This window comes from Haemaphysalis longicornis, unplaced genomic scaffold (genome assembly GCF_048455015.1).
Source record: "Haemaphysalis longicornis isolate Haplotype H1 unplaced genomic scaffold, Haemaphysalis longicornis Haplotype H1 scaffold_10, whole genome shotgun sequence".
Taxonomy (NCBI): domain Eukaryota; kingdom Metazoa; phylum Arthropoda; class Arachnida; order Ixodida; family Ixodidae; genus Haemaphysalis; species Haemaphysalis longicornis.
Window position 1 is genome coordinate 112436124 of NW_027526204.1, and position 14549 is coordinate 112450672.

The following is a 14549-nucleotide window of genomic DNA, read 5'->3' on the forward strand; positions in this document are numbered from 1 at the left end:
ATGCTGACTGTCTTATGCATGTTTTGTGTGCGCTTCTAGATTGTTATCAATTTCATCGCTGATAACTGTTTTCTTGCCAATTTTAACTGTAAAATTAATTTTGTGTCACTAACGAAACAAGACAGCAGTGACGACTCCGAAATATGGCGGGCGAAAGCGAAAACTTTCAACTGCCTTTGAGAATTGTCGTGGAGATTGGCGAAACTATTTCCACTTCGAATGGCATTTGAAATTTCGAAGGCCATTCGACTCAACTATCATTGCAAATGCTCGTGTAGAACAGGTGTAAAAGGCAACAGTGATAAGCGGGTTATGTTTGATCCAAGCACACGGGTTGTTAAAAGTACGCACAGCATTTCTTCGTGCACGTTTGGGAGAAAGTTTGATGGATACGCAACTGCGAACCATCTCTGCGTCGTATAAACATTTCCTTCTCATGCTTCGAATGCAAGTATATTTACTCGATATCAGTGAATGAGCGTCATAAGCAAAACTTGAACTACAACTTTGCATTGTTTCACTCATCGACTGATTGGTTAATTAATTAATTAATTAATTAATTTGTGAAATACTGAAGGCCACAAAAATGGTCCAAGCTGAAGTAGGAGGTGTTACAATGATAACAACATGACCAATTACAAATCCTACAGGTGGGCGCACAGGATTGATTGATTGATTGATTGATTGATTGATTGATTGATTGATTGATTGATTGATTGATTGATTGATTGATTGATTTTATTCAATAAGGGGGCTCATAGCACAGGGGGGAGGACATTATAGGAAACGGACAGCGGGGTGGAAGTCTTCAATCATGGATGGCGTCTTGGCCGGGTTTGTCAGACTCACATCAGAATGTCTAATAGATTAGACATTATGCATTGGACCTTAATAGACATTGATTTTAAAGATTCGCCTAGCGGCCAGTCGTAGGCAACTTTTTGGAAACACACAATGCTTTCGAGCTCTCTCTTGTTGCACTCTACCGGGCTTCGCCTGGTTTCGCCGGGAATATCCGTCCTTTACGTGAAAAGTTTTCGGCTAAGCGCTTCGCAAAACGGTATTTGGAGGCACTTATCGAAAACTCTGATAAGTGCGCGCGCACTGTGCCGTTCGTGCTTGCACTATGCGCTGCGGCCGCTTTACCCTGTCTTATGTCTTTTTTTTATCGTTACTGGGCCAAGCAAAACCGAATGTCAACGGAAGCCGACATTTCACATCACTGCGCGCAGTATTGTTGCTGTCTGCAGGTCAAAGACAAAAGCGCGTGCTTAACTTAGGCGTGCACTGCGGCCCCATTCCATTTCTTTCAAGGTGGCCCCACAACAACGCCACGCCAGTCTCCCGCGGAGCGACTCAGCTGCAGGCGACGGCGTAATTTAGTCGAAAGGGTCGCTTAGCGAACGAGCGACGCCTATACGAGGCCCGTAAGCACGCCTGCAAAAGCCGCATAGCGAAATGCCTATATAGCGCCCATTGTTTCCGCAAAACTACCCGCCATATACACGCCTGATACTCGGCCTTGAATATGGTTCGCCGAGAAGGAAGATCAGAAACAAAGGAACGCCGTTGAATACTCAGTCGGGATCCGTAAAATGGGCCGGGAAGACAAAGTACAACGTTGTTCAGTTTGAAAGAGCTAGCATTTATTAACTGACCCAGCTCCACCCCAGTCACGAAAGACGTTTCTTAACCGAGAAAAAAAAAATCGGAAAAATAATAAGAACTTTTAAATTATGCGCTACAGTGACGTCATATGGACAGCAGTGACGTATTATGGGCCAGCACTAAAACGTAGTCGTCAGTGTGTTACCCACACGTTAGTACCCAAGCTTGATGAGATTAAAGGGAACTATACTCTGTTACAACTTAGGAACGGCAACGATGATGATGATGATGATTGCTATTGGTTTCCTATTTGAAGCGGGGTGATGACATGTCATCTTACCAAAAAGGACTAATATAACCATGTTTTACACTCTTGGTTTAATACTAGCGCTGCTTAGGGCAGGCACTAAAGCTTATTAGGTCCGAAATACTTTCTTTTCCCTGTTACAGGTGGTAACTTTCCTAGGCAATATTCCCCTCTGATGATGATGATGATGATTCCTATTGGTTTCCCCTTTGAAGCGGGGTGATGACATGTCATCTTACCAAAAAGGACTAATATAACCATGTTTTACACTCTTGGTTTAATACTAGCGCTGCTTAGGGCAGGCACTAAAGCTTATTAGGCCCGAAATACTTTCTTTTCCCTGTTACAGGTGGTAACTGTCCTAGGCAATATTCCCCTCTCTGCTTTTCGTCCACCAGCATTCTAATCTTCTTTTCGTCCACTCGACAGCCTTGAAGTTCACTTCCTCTCTGATACCCTTAAATCCTAGGGCTTCTGAAAGCCCAATATTCCCCTCATGTAGATTTGGATGGATACCCTCACATTGTAACACTATGTGCCGCATAGTTTGTTTCGTTTCCGCAGACCACACATACCCCATCATTTTGGGAATACTTCCTCACAAAACTCTTAGTTCGCAGGCAACCTGCTCTAGCCTCAAAAAGCAAAGCACTGCTCTGGGAATTATCGTAGAAATTTTCCTTTCTGATGTTCATCTTCTCAGCCCTGTACATCTCTAACGACGTTTTAGCTTCCATTTTTTCCTTCCATTTATTCGTTTCAATCTGCCTTGCCTCTTTTTTGGTTACCTTGGCTGTTTTGGATTCCCCACTGTTCTTTCCGTATTTCATCGTTAGCCTTCTAGTCTTTCTTAACCACTGCGTGTCCACGCTTTTCAAGTATAGGTACCTAAAAACCTTAGCTGCCCACCTTCGTTGATCCATTGCCCTCAACCTCATCTCAAAGCATATTTTACTCTGAGCTTCTCTAACTTCAAACTACGCCCAGCCCATATCTCCCTGAACTGCTTCGTTAGTTGTTTTTCCATGCGCGCCTAAAGCCGCATGTTAACGGAGCTAAGGCAACGGAAGTTGCCGCTGTGCCTCATCCCCGCAGCCGCATGTTACTCCCCGTGGCGCAAATAGTGCGTTACTGGGAATATTTTGAACATGGCACGAGCCGTTTTCGTGATTCCTTGTACTTAGTATGTTTATAAACTACTGCAGCGACGACAAATCACTACGTGACAAAAGGCAGGCGATGTCCCGCATTCATGGCAATCCCTTTTTCAAAACGCGGGCGCCCGTTGACATCCGGGCGGAGCGATACTGTTATCGGGACAAAGAAACAAACTTGAATTTTGCGTTCATGCATGGCCCTTTAAACTCCCCGGAGTATACGTCGCTGTGTGGCAGATCCCCCCGCGTCTCCATCACCGTTGTTTTCAAGCTCGCTTCTCGGCGCGCCAAGTAGGGCAGTAACAAGTTCGTGACGTTAGCGGGGCCCGAGACAGCTCACGCTTTTGCGGTAGCGTGTAAACGTAGTGCGTTGCATACTTGCGCGCCGGTGTGACCGCAGCGAAAGGCCGCCCTTCGCGCTTTAGGCACGCTCTGCTTTGAGCCGCGCGGCTTGCATAATCCATCAACAGTCGGCTCGTTCCGGACAAGGCAGCTTTGTGATTGCTTTTTCGTTGTGTTCGCGTCACGGTCGTGCTACCGAACGCCGCCCGCGCCGAGGGCCGGCTAATTCGTGCGGCGAGGTCACGGAAGCCTTATTACGCCAAAGATAAATCGCTCGTCAGAACAACGGTTTCGGCACAGATTTCGTTCAGCGAGCAATCGTTTTCCACTTCTTCACTCGTTCACTTTGCAAATAAACGTGTTTGTAGGCTAAAACCACCTAAATGATACCACCACCACCACCACCACCACTACTATCATCATCATCATCATCATCATCATCATAGTAATCATCATCCTATCTACGCCCACTGCAGGGCGTAGATAATCTCCCATTAATCTCCAATTATCCCGGTCCTGTGCCAACTGCGACCAATTTATCCCCGCAAACTTCTTGATCTCATCTGCCCATAACTTTCTGCCGCCCCCTGCAACGCTTGCCTTCTGCAGGGATCCACTCTGTTACCCTTAATGACCAACGGTTATCTTGCCTTCGCATTACATGCCCTGCCCACACCCATTTCTTCTTCTTAATTTCTAAGTAGTATGTCCTTAACAGGCGCTTGTTCCCTGACTAAATGATACCAAACTACCGTAAAGCTCCGAGCGAACGCCCACCCTCGAAACATCGCCCACCGCCTCTCTCTTAGGGGTGAAATATGCAATTTACTAAAACACCCTAAAGATCACCCCCACCTCCTAAAGTCGATGGCTTTAGCGCCGATGAGTGACCAAATAAACGTGAATAATCTATTCGTGCGTTGATTCGATCACTTATTTGTCCTTTCCGCACTTGAGCCGAAAGTTCGCCCTTCTCGTAATTTTCTTGCCATCTCCGCAGTTTTGGTTGGCGGTGCGGGCACTTTTTTTCTAGTTCTTTGCATCTGACCCGAAAGATCGCCCATCCCAGATTTTTCACTTGATATCTCTGTATTTTAGGTGGGCGTTTTTTCGGAAGTTTACGGTATTTTTATTTTCGATAAAAATGCGGCGCACAGTTTACCTGAGAGAACACGTTGCATAAAAAAAAAAAAAACTTACTGGGGCTTGAGCAGAGTTCGTTCGCATGTAAACCGATGACCTGAGGCCACTGAGTCACCCTAGGTCACTGAGGCCGAATAGAGAATCCTGTTTAGCAGTTCCTCAAGAGAACAGAAAGTTTTCGTGCAATCGGCCTCCATCATGGCCGCCGTATACAGGTCTGCAGCGCTAGGTTCATGGACCATTTAATCGATAACTCTTGTAGTTTAAACACGAAGCCAACTTGTTTGCGTACCTGTGAACTCGTGTATCATTAAGCCACAGGGCAAAAGTTTCGAATTAAAAAAGAAAGAAAGCGTGGTCCCGGCGAAGCAGTATAGGGTTGCGTCTAGGTAACCAGAATGGGGGGCTCAGCGCAATAAAAAGACAAGGACGGTGGCAGACGAGACAGGCCCATTCAGTATGTATATATACCAACTAGCCGAACAACACGTTTTACTAAGTGGCCAGGTTTGTCAACCTGCAGGCGACCCGGTGTACGTGGTATCTACAATTGACAGCTTTGTATCGGGGGCAAGATTCAGGCTTTTTCGACGCTACAGAGTCATGGGCAAGACGCCGACTGATTGTAACCACATCTCTCTTATTCGCGGAAGCCAGTGTTTTGTGTATTTAGAAAACGCGATGTAGCGGTCACTAAATTTCGCGATGTTGGATTATTCTATTCAATTTTCATCTTCATAAATCTGGCTGGCCTTCAACCCCTCAATGCCCTTTCTGCAATGAACCAGAAACTATTGAACACTTTCGTTTCAATCGCCGCAGCTTCTCCCCAATGCGACGCACGCGCCAAGAAGCAACTTTAAATCGGTCACCGTCTCCCTATTTCCATGCGCTTCCGATGTTCTTTCACTAGGCGCTTCCACCCGATAGGAGTTTGCCACAGGGGTGTTGTGTGCGCCCTTCATTCTTACGTTGTGGCGACAGGTATATGTTTCCTGCTAGGCAGCAACTTTTTCGCATTTATTTGTTTCTCTTCCGGACTATACTTTTTCATTCTAGTTTTTTTTCTCTTTTCTTTTATTAACTTGGTATCAAAATAAACCTACGTCACGCACGCATCCTAGTTTGGCACACACCTCCCGGGTCAATCTCCCGCGTGGGTATGTTTCCAGCTTTGAGGCATCCAAGCAACTGAGCAGCAGACGCACTCTTCACAGCTACGTATAGCAGGCCCCAGGCTCACCGCATTAAAAACACCCAAAAAACCCACAGAAAAATCCCCTGTGCGCAAAAAGCGTTTTCGTATACTTATGTATACATACATTTCCCGACGGAAAATCCCATTAGTATGGGAACATGGCTAGGCGAATTTCACCGCGCGTGAGCGGGTGGCACCACCATCGGCCAGCGTTCCAGCAAAGCAGCGTGGTGGTTCGCAGAGGGCTCCAGCGTAAACCACCCTCTCTGTTCTACGCGGTATACACCACCGAGAACTGCGTGGAGAGCTTGCGTGGACACCCGACGGAACTGCTGCGTGTACGTACAGCGGGGGCGTAAGCGCTGCTGACGTCACGGTAGTACCATCCCCCCGAACGAGCTAGGCCTAACCTATCCTTCCCCGCACCAGACAGAAGCCGCGCTCTTGGTCAGCCGAGTAGAGTAGCCGCAAGCAATCGAATGGCTGCAGACGCAAGCACCAAAAGGCTCCAGAAAGAGCTGCTGGACTTACAGCGGGATCCCCCGCCCAACTGCAGCGCGGGACCCAAGGGGGCGAACCTGTACGACTGGGCGGCGAGCATCATCGGGCCCGAGGGCTCGCCCTACGAAGGGGGGAAGTTCCTCCTCGACTTGATGTTCACCGAGGAATACCCGTTCCAGCCTCCGAGGGTGAGGTTCCGCACGCGCATCTACCACTGCAACTTCGACCGCCGAGGGAACATCAGCGTGGACATCCTGCAGAGAAGCGGGTGGAGTCCGGCCCTGACCGTGGCCAAGCTGCTGCTCTCCATCTCGTCGCTGCTGGCCGACTGCACCCCGACGCAGCCGCTTTCGCTCGACATCGCCTCGCTGTACCTCAACAACAGGGAAGAGCACGACCGCATTGCCCGGGTGTGGACCATGCGCTACGCCACCGGACGGAGCCTCTGCAGGTGCTCCTTAGCTGACGCGTCCCGTGACCATCACTGCTGCTGCGGCCGCTGACGGTTCAGCTAAAATACTGAAATACATCCTCTGACATACACACTCTCCTCAGTCACCGCTTTTCTGCTACTCTAATTTCTTGCCCGCTGACCTTTCGACTTTCCTTTCTTGTTTTTCGTGGTTGTAAAAATCTGAGCGCGTTTGCTTTCAGCGTCCGAATAGTTTTTTTTTTTTTTTTTCACAGAGGTCAGCCCGGCTTTTCCAACTCTATCTTTAGCCAGGCTCCATCTACTTTACCGAGCAGCTTTTCCCCTTCAAACATCGCGCATAATGTTGTCATAAGTGCCTTTATTTATTTGGTTATAGGGAAGAGAAATCGCAGCCTTTGCTTCGTCCTCGAATGCACTTGCAAGTGTCTGCACGTGTGACACAATCGACATCGTGAATGCAATTAGGGGGGAGAAATCATTTACGGCTCCGTGCAAGAACATCAAGACTCTAACACGATAGTAATGTACCAGAAAAGTAAGAAAAGAAGCAAGGCGAACGAGAGAGAGAGAGAGAGAGAGAGAGAGAGAGAGAGAGAGAGAGAGAGAGAGAGAGAGAGAGAGAGAGAGAGAGAGAGAGAGAGAAGTGTGTGTATGGCCTGAGTAAAGTGAGCCAGACGTATTGAGCCTCGCGCTGTGGGTTACTATCAGTAATTTTGTAAACGTGCTTGTGGGGTAGAGGACAGTGCGGATTCAGACGTCTTTCTAGGGGCTGGGGCTGTTGGCGCTTCCTGTCGTCGTCGTCGCAATCGCCGTCTCATGTAGTCACGGTACTAAAACACCGGGACACTCGTTTATGCCTCGTGCTGCAGAGCTTCGTATACACGCGTACTAAAAAAAAACACCGGGACAATCCTCGTTTACGCCTCGGGCTAATTGAGATATTCGTGCTTCAAACAGACTTTTACAGGAAAGCTGCATACCGCTACCCCTCAACGGTTTCATCTCCGTTGGCAAAAACGCCCAGGCGCCAAGAATGCACTTATACACAGCATGCTTCGGCCCTCAACAGGTTTTACGCTAGTGGGGATGGCCCGGGATTTTTTTTTGTCTGTGTAAGCATGATGCATCCACAAGCCGGTATATGTTACATATTCCTGCTATTTCTTGCATTTTTCCACACCAAGTGAAAACCCGTGCGATACTACAGCGAAATAGAGAGAAGTTATATTATGCCCGTGTTGGACACCACTGGAGGGGGCTCTTACGCACTGCTCACACACCAGCGTGTGTCCTTAGACCATTCAATTTGTGGCTCAAATCGACCAAGTTCTGGTGACCCTCCCCCGAATCGACGGGAGTCGACTGCAAGTGCGTATGTTTCATTTCAGAAACAAGTCCCATAAGCACATATGCGCAAGTCACACACGACGAGTCTCGTTATTCAGGTAGTGAGAGAGGGTCTTTATTAGAGAGGAAAACGAGAGACCTTTGCCGACATGCGTTCGCCGACATGCTACTATGCGGGGAGCAGTGTAAGAAGTTCCCGGAGGCCGTCTTCACCACAGTGCTCCAGAATGACCAATCTAGGTGGTCTAATGTGCAAATTCGACGAATGACGTGGCCGAGCATTCAATTTTAATGAAAAAGGGCGTCCGTACAGGGACACGGCGTAATGGAAAACGCCATTACGTGTTGTCCATCCGCACATGCACTTTTTTTTATATACAAATCATAGGATCACTCGAAGCCCATGGTCATTCTGGAGCACTGTGGTGAAGACGACCTGCGGAGACTTGGGGGGATCGAGATATATGCAAAATGGCAGAATGAAGGCGACTATTAGATAAAAAATAGAATAAAAAATGAAGGAAGCTCACGCTAACGCGTAAGACTTGGAGGTAGCGAAGCTGTACGCAACCTCCATGACCATCACGACGGTTTAAGTCCACGATTGCCGCTAATTTGCTTCTTCGCAGCCGCAACGACCTTTACTCCATCATTGTTGCTATAAGGGTGAGCCTCTCTCTCTCTCTCTCTCTCTCTCTCTCTCTCTCTCTCTCTCTCTCTCTCTCTCTCTCTCTCTCTCTCTCTTTTTGACGTGATGGTTATTGCACATCACCTGGCAAGGGCGTACGCTATGACCTCTCTTTCTCGTTCCGAGCGAGTGTTGCCACGATACGGCGAATACTGCGTTTTTAGGGGCGAAGCTCCTTAGGGCGTGGGTCTGTCCATCCTCGACTTATGTATGTAGCCACCTCTAGTTTATTTCTTGGATTGTTTACTAGATGGCGTGGCTACCTCTAGTTTAGTTCTTGGATTGTTTACTAGATGGCGGTACTTGTATATGATGAAAAGATGCGCTTGGATTGTTTACTAGATGGCGTGGCTACCTCTAGTTTAGTTCTTGGATTGTTTACTAGATGGCGGGGAGCGTTGTAATAAAATCCGTTCGCTGTTGGCGCGCGCTCGGAGTCGCCCGATGGATAAGGCTGCAGATGTGCGAGCCCGCGAGGCAGAAGCGCTCCGTGAAGCTGCGCGACGCCGCCGCCAAGATCCTGCCGTACGAGAGCGGGAGGCCGAAGCGTGTCGTCTGGCTGCGCGACGACGCCGCCAAGATCCCAGCGTTCGAGAACGAGAGGCCCAAGCGTCACGGCGACGGCGCGAGGACCCTGCCGTACGCGAAGCGGCACGGCTGCGGCGCGAAGAGGATCTCCAAAACGTCAGAGAACGGGAAGCGGCGAGAAAGCGCGCGTATCGGCAGGCAGACCCCGATGCAGTGAGAGCTCGTGAGGCGTCTGCAAAACGCATCAGGCGAGCTCAGCCCCAAGGTGCCGACGCGCGGTTTAAGCGAGACTTTCTAGACGTTACGTTCGGACACAGATGTAGTGGGCGAACTTTCACTGAAGAGTCACGGTTTTACCGATGATTTCCCCTCAGGAGCTTCGCCCACTCATCATCATTCACCCCGTGGATATGCTGTGAATTTTTGTTTTTGCCAATCTTGGCCAGTCTCCCAAGTGGGCATGCTTGGCTTACAAACGTGCGCCGATGACGCTGGACGGTCGCCGCAAGGCACGCACACACGAGCCTTTTTTTTTATTGCGTCATTTTGCCACAAGGTATAAGTAACAGGGAAACAATGGACAAAACAGGACGAGCGCTCGGAATTTTCTTGGTTTTCTAAGCTGCCGGGCGGTCACCGCAATCTTGGCCAATCTCCTAATTCGGGATGCTTGGCTTGACGAACGTGCGCAGGGGGCGCTGGGCGGCTGTCGCGAGGCGCGCACACGCGAGCGGTAGGCATTTTCTTGGTGTTGTTAACTGTTTGGTGGTCGCCGCGAGGCCGGCGCTCACGAGCGCGCGCTCGGCAGTTTCTTGGTATTTTGAACTGCGGACACGAAAGATTACGATTTGCTAAAGAGCTTCGCTCTAAAAAAGAATGAAATTAAGATAATAGCACCCTGTTTTAGGGTGCCGAGTAAAGAAGTCCACTGCCTCCGCCAAGGGGGTATATTTTCGTAGCGACGCTAATGTCGTTAAAGTAGTAGTAGCACTACGAAACTTCATTGAGCCAAGAAGGAAGTGTGGTTGCCTAGTCCGGGCATCCAGTGAAGTAAGGAAGCTGGAGCTTTGCGCTGTAGGCCAGGAGATTGATCCGGTCCAAGCATAAGGCATAGTGTAACTAGCTCATGGTGGAGGCATTCAGTCTTCCTATTTGAACGGCATATTGCTTCAGTGTGAGCGCAGCACCATTGTTCGATGGCTTCCGGCAAGCCACAAGAATCATGATACGGGCTTGAAGCCTATAGCCTGCACGATATAGGTGCGCATAGAAGTTTGTAAACGCCGTGGTAAGCCGCAGACTTTGACAGAACGCCTCTAGTCAGCCGGGTAGTACCAGGTTCGGACGTCCTCACTGTCACGTACGGGTCTATTTTACACAGAATAAGCGTGGATCCTCCAAGAAGATTCCCATGTGAAAACGAACCCGAAGGCTACTAGTAAGGCTCGCGCGGAATGGTCGGGCGGCAACTTGACCGCAGAGACACGGCCCAGAACAGTCCTTCCTTCCTCCCCCGTTTCCTTCCTGGTCGTCCAACTTCCCCGCACAACCAGCCCAAAGGGACAAACATGTTGCAGCGTCGGTGTCACACCCCCATCCACAGAGCGACAGACAGCTCTCGCGTGCTCCTCGTCAGACGTCCTTTTCAGACGACGCTGCCCTCTCACCCCGTTAAATCACGCGCCCCCCTCCTCCTCGGTGCAAGTTACTTTTAACCGCACACGTGCTACTCGCGGGGGGAGATACCGAGATAGAGAGGGGGGCGAGGCGAGATAAACAGTGGTGGTGTCGTCGTCCGAACGTCGTTGGCGCCAATTAGACTGCTCTCACACGAGGCGACGGCGGCCGTTGGCGAGTGGCCTAAATCAAGGCGGACGTCCTTCTTTGTCGCTCCTGTTAGCGCCGCCGCCCTTTCCGAAAGCTTTCCCCTGCCACTGCCGCTTCTTTTGTACTCTCTAATGGCGACCGGCTCCGTGGGAGAGGAGGGAGGCCCAAATTTGTCAACGCGCCCCCGAGTTGAGCGTGTGCATGTGTTTCGGGCTGCCCCTTTGTCTGGGTGGTCGCATCCGCGAGTGCATGCGAAAGCGAGAGTGACCGGCATGCAGTGCGGTCGTCAAGAACACAGCAGCTTTCGTCGTCGATATGTATCCACATCATTCTGAAAATCAGGAGCTATTCCATTCTGTGAAAGTGGATGACCAGTTTAGCTGAGGTGAGACGGATTTTTGAACAAAGGTGCGAGCTCTTGGCGGAACTGCTGCTGCCGCTAGCCATTCCTTAACGGCTTTCAATCGCGGTAAATGCAATGGGCTGATGCCGGGGTGTAGACGTATTCGTTCGTGGGGAAGAATTGGGGCACGGAGCGTCAAAGCAGAGAGCCTTTGCCCGTACCACGCACTTGCAAATTTTGGACGTCCCCGGCGTCCGCGGCCTAAGACAGACGGACAAGTAACTTTATTGGTGGTCTTGGAGACTCCGATGCCCCCTTTTCAGGGGTGTGATGAAGCCGCGGGCCGCTCCCACGTTGGGACGGGAAGGCCAAGCTCCACCGCCGCATCGTGGGCTCTCTGACATGACATGAAAACTGACATAAAAACTCGGAGCTTCGTAGCGCAAAGCTCCACTCTTATTCGGTGCAGCTATTCGGGCTTCTCCGTAACGACAAGTGAAATGTAATATGGAGAACAGGGCTTTTCTTTGTCGAGTAGCAGCCGCCTATATAAGGATGCAACAAACAAACAAACACAAACTCAGACGCACGGATGCCTCGCGTTATGGAACGCCTCGCACTTCAAAGGCACATGGATGAAGTTGGCTTTGCCGCAAGGCGCCGGAACGCAGAACAAAAATGCATGGAGCTCTGACCATACACCGCTTCGCTGTAAAAAATAAGTGGGGTGGGCTTTCTTCACTGCAACGCACCTGATCGGTCAATCGGTGTGTTCAAAGGAGCAATTTGGATTACGAGGCTCCGACGTGTTGTTAGACTGCGGCCCGCGCTACGACATCGCTGAAGACTAAAAATGTCTCGCCCACATTTGGCGATGTTACAGCGTCGAAGAAAGTTTTCTGAGTCATATATCGCATGCCGTGCGTAACCAGCTGATTTCTTCCTACATATTACGTTTATTTTTATTAGCGGTGTGACACATCAAATGTGTCACACCTCTAATGTGTACAGACGGACGGACAGGTTTCCTCGTCGAGCACACGTAGAAGCGCTTACACATTTTAAAGCAATTATTGCGGCCAACTGGTATTAAAAGTTTGGAAAAAACGAAAGCAATTATTGCGGCCAACTGGTATTAAAAGTTTGGAAAAAACGATGAAGTACCTGTACGGCACTCAAGTGATTTCTCTGATTGAATTAGATTGGAATGGATAAGCTTTATTTAAGCCTGCAGAACGACGTTCTTACGCGCCGCGACGAGGGCTTCGGCGTCGTCCTGGTGATTAGCTATTGTTGCATGCATTGCGTAGTCTGTCGAAGAAGTGTAGGGTCTTGGTTTACCCGTTCTCGGCGGCAGATGTGAACATGCCATGCGCCGCTTACGGCTGCCGCAGCAACTACTGCAGTGGCGTCACACCCGTTTTCACTGCCTTTTTAGACAGACCCAGCCTTCAAAACACTGATTCTGGTCTGTTTTGTGGTTAACCCGACTTTTTGTTTATTCGCGAATTATTTACACGGGTTAAACATGCATGGAAGTCACTAAATTCAGCCCTGCGCTCCATTACCAGCGTGTCGTCAAGGGTGACGTCAGAGGCTGCAGAGGAGAAGCTGCACTTTCTAACTCGCTTTGGTCACAAAGAAAAATGCTCGTAAATTATCAGAAAATACTCAGGAAATGCCCGGCACATTGTGGAATTCAATCTGGTAACGTAATCACTGATCCCACAATGATTTCAGCTGACTTCAGTGTTCCTTCATTACGTGCGTTCAGGAATTTACGTGCGAATGTGAGCGGCCGCGCTCTCTCTCTCGATTGATTGATTGTAGGGCGATGAGGCGCCCCGTACTAGAGGACTCCGGATTAATTTTGACCACCTCGGGATCTTTAACGTGCGCCGAAATCTCGTACACACGGGCGTTTTTGCTCAGAAAAGCGGCCGCCGCGGCCGGGAATCGAACCCGCGACCTCGTGCTCACCAGCGCAACGCCTTAGCCATTGAGCCACCGCGCGGGTCTCTCTCTCTCTCTCTCTCTCTAACACAAACAAACTCCCGCATTCACTGAAGAACGGCGCTCCGCAAGGACTAGCGGCATATCAACGCGTTCCCTTGCCCCCACCGGTTGCGACCCCAATTTAGGCGTGGAGATCGGGCGGCGGAAAGGCCAGAGGTTAATCTGCTGCAGACCTTGCGAAAAGGAAGAAAAGCGCGAAAGAACGAGAGAAGTGTCTAGGCCACCACCACCACCGGAGAGGCTGCACGTAAGCGCGCTACGAAGGCGCCTGGCGTCACGTTCGGCCTGGAATCTCCGTCAACTCTCCGAATTAGCGTGAGGCCTTGCGTATCTCCAGACGTAAGCGTGGATGTCTGCGGAGAGAATCGCGCAACACCTCGACCCCGCTCCCGTCGGTTTGCGTATACGTAGATTCATACGTCACCAAGACGGTTGACAGATTCACCAGACCTTCCCATGCCAACTTATGCGATGTGGCGGAGAGTCCTACGGAAACTTCCTTCCCGAGCTTATATCCCCGTGACGATTGATGCGCGCACGTGGATGCGTAAAGACTTTCTCAGATTTTTTTAGCACGCGTAAAATGCTTCGCCGCCACAAGGAACTTGAAGCAAAGCAATTACACGTTCGAGTAGGACCGAATTATTTGAAGTACTGTCGCCAGCTTTCTGGTGTAAATTATTTCAGTCTCACTCGTTCGGTAAGCTTGTACATTGAATTATTTGTGGCCTGATAACTTTTCGCACGGCCTAGAAATTTTTAAATTTTTGGCAAAGACGGAACATGTGTACGCACATGGGAATGCGGGTTTCCGCGTCTTTGTCGCCTGCGTTCACAACTTTGCGTTCCTCACCGGTTGCTTCAAAACTCTGACTAACCCTGTATTCTTCCACACTCAAGTCGCAGTCGTGAAGGGGGGGTTGCAGTCAGTTTTGTTTCTCGTTTCGTTACTGCACATTTCTTTTTGTTATACAATTTTCATGATTTTGATGAGAGTTCCCCATCCCACATCCCGACCTAACTGGACAACAAGACGCACTACGTCGTCAGGCACAAACACCCTACTCCTCCCGACCAGATTACGCGTCCTTAACTTTTATGGGGACGAACT

The 14549-nt window shown here is 49.7% G+C and overlaps 3 protein-coding genes across 3 annotated transcripts in view; 2 read left to right on the forward strand and 1 right to left on the reverse strand.

Annotated features, from left to right (window-relative positions):
• LOC144160031 (uncharacterized) overlaps nucleotides 1-14549 on the reverse strand; it is a 186416-nt gene that overhangs the window by 63098 nt on the left and 108769 nt on the right. The window lies entirely within an intron of this gene.
• LOC144159126 (uncharacterized) overlaps nucleotides 1-14549 on the forward strand; it is a 135714-nt gene that overhangs the window by 25338 nt on the left and 95827 nt on the right. The window lies entirely within an intron of this gene.
• On the forward strand, nucleotides 5914-6759 carry LOC144158059 (ubiquitin-conjugating enzyme E2 D4-like). The gene is made up of 2 exons (XM_077688726.1): nucleotides 5914-6093; nucleotides 6208-6759. The coding sequence occupies exons 1-2, from the start codon at nucleotides 5914-5916 to the stop codon at nucleotides 6757-6759; spliced, it is 732 nt and encodes a 243-aa protein (XP_077544852.1).